The following is a 1731-nucleotide window of genomic DNA, read 5'->3' on the forward strand; positions in this document are numbered from 1 at the left end:
AAAGAGAGAGAGAGAGAGTGTGTATGTGTCTATGTGTAGTATATTGTATACAGATAATATTGCAAATATGAATGTTTTATTTATAGTTAAATGGTAATTATTATATTTAATTTATAAAGTAATTATTACTTTTTCAGCATAATATATATATTTTTATGTATAATTACATAATTTATTTTTATTTATTAATTATTAATTATTTATTTTTTATTATTTTATTATATATTTTATATAAAATGAGCAATGGCGCGCGCGAAGCGCGCGCTTTGTATTGTTCTAGTATACTATAAAAGACGTACAATAATACCTATAAATTAGTTTTTCAATAAAGTTATTAATTTTCCCACAAAAAATTCACAAAGTTAAGACTGATTTCGTTGTGTCAGGGGTGGGGTCCCCCCTTAAGTAAGTTGTAAGCCTTAAGCCGTAAGAAATTAACCAATCGCAGGCATTTATTCCCCTCACTCTCACCTGCGATTGGTTAATTTCTTACGGCTTAAGGCTTACAACTTACTTAAAGCAAGATTGTGGACCAGGGGTAAGTCCCAGTCTACAATAGAGATTTAAGCCCTAAGCCTTAAGAAATTGACTAATCACAGTCGCGCATTCGACTCATACTTGACCGTGATTGGCCAATTTCTTAAAGCTTAGGGCTTAAATCATCTATTGTAGACTGGGACTAAGGCCCGGTTGCACCAACGTTATTTCGGCCTTAAGTGAGACTTAAAATTTTAAGTTTGTTGCACCAAAGTGTAAGCGACACTTAATATGGCTTAACTTACACTTATTTTAAGCGATGGTTTCAGTACCGCTTAAGAGATTTTAAGGAACATAAATCGCATTTTATTGGTCGGATTGGTCCTATGTCACTATCGCGTATTATACGTGGTCTACAATACGTGGAGTAAGCCGGGAGTATTAGCTAGGGTTCGCGCATTAATTATTGAAGTAGAAAAAATGGATTTAGATTTTGATGTATTGGAAGATGATGAATTAGACGCATTCAATTTAATTGTTTATGGAATACCACGAAATGTTCGTGTACGTGCTAATTATTTTGAAAAATATGACGAATTAAATTTTTTCAGAATGTTTCGGTTAGAGAAACAGTCTGTTATAAATATATTAGAACAAATTGAAGATCATCTAAAGTATACACATAACAGGTAAATGTTATACTCTTATTAGTTCGAGATGAATAGGTTAGAAATGTTTTTCACGTTCCACGCATTACAAGGTAAAATGTGTAACAGTTTTACAGTCTGTTAACAACAATATGTATTTGTGTATTATAATATGTTACTATAATTATAATAAAAAGTAATTTTGCAATCTTTTAGAAATAATTTGGTTACACCAATGCAACAGTTGCTTATTACTTTACGTTTCTACGCAACTAATGGATTTTTGATCACAATGGGTGACTATGGTGGAATGGACAAATCTACAGTTTCAAGAATAGTTGTTAGAGTATTTGAAGCTATAGCTTCCTTGGCACATATTTACGTAAAATTACCACAAACACAAGAAGATATTTTACAAGCTCAAAGAGATTTTTTTAAAATTGCTGCATTTCCTAAAGTAATTGGTGCCATTGATTGCACACATATGTAAGAATACAATCTCCAGGTATGTTTAGGTATTCAATATATTTTATCAAAATAGAATTTGTTTCTTGAAATATTTTTAAATATTGATTATAACGAACACACACACACACATATACAGGGT

At 31.1% G+C, this 1731-nt stretch overlaps 1 protein-coding gene across 1 annotated transcript; it reads left to right on the forward strand.

Moving 5' to 3' along the window:
* Nucleotides 1-957: 957 nt before the first annotated feature.
* Nucleotides 958-1581, forward strand: LOC105558586 (the record flags this gene model as incomplete). Its single annotated transcript, XM_012006352.1, has 2 exons — nt 958-1166; nt 1341-1581. Coding segments are annotated over exons 1-2 (450 nt in total), but the record flags the coding sequence as incomplete, so codon positions are not given.
* Nucleotides 1582-1731: the final 150 nt, after the last annotated feature.

This window comes from Vollenhovia emeryi, unplaced genomic scaffold (genome assembly GCF_000949405.1).
Source record: "Vollenhovia emeryi isolate VEMERY1.0 unplaced genomic scaffold, V.emery_V1.0 DF947179.1, whole genome shotgun sequence".
Lineage (NCBI taxonomy): Eukaryota > Metazoa > Arthropoda > Insecta > Hymenoptera > Formicidae > Vollenhovia > Vollenhovia emeryi.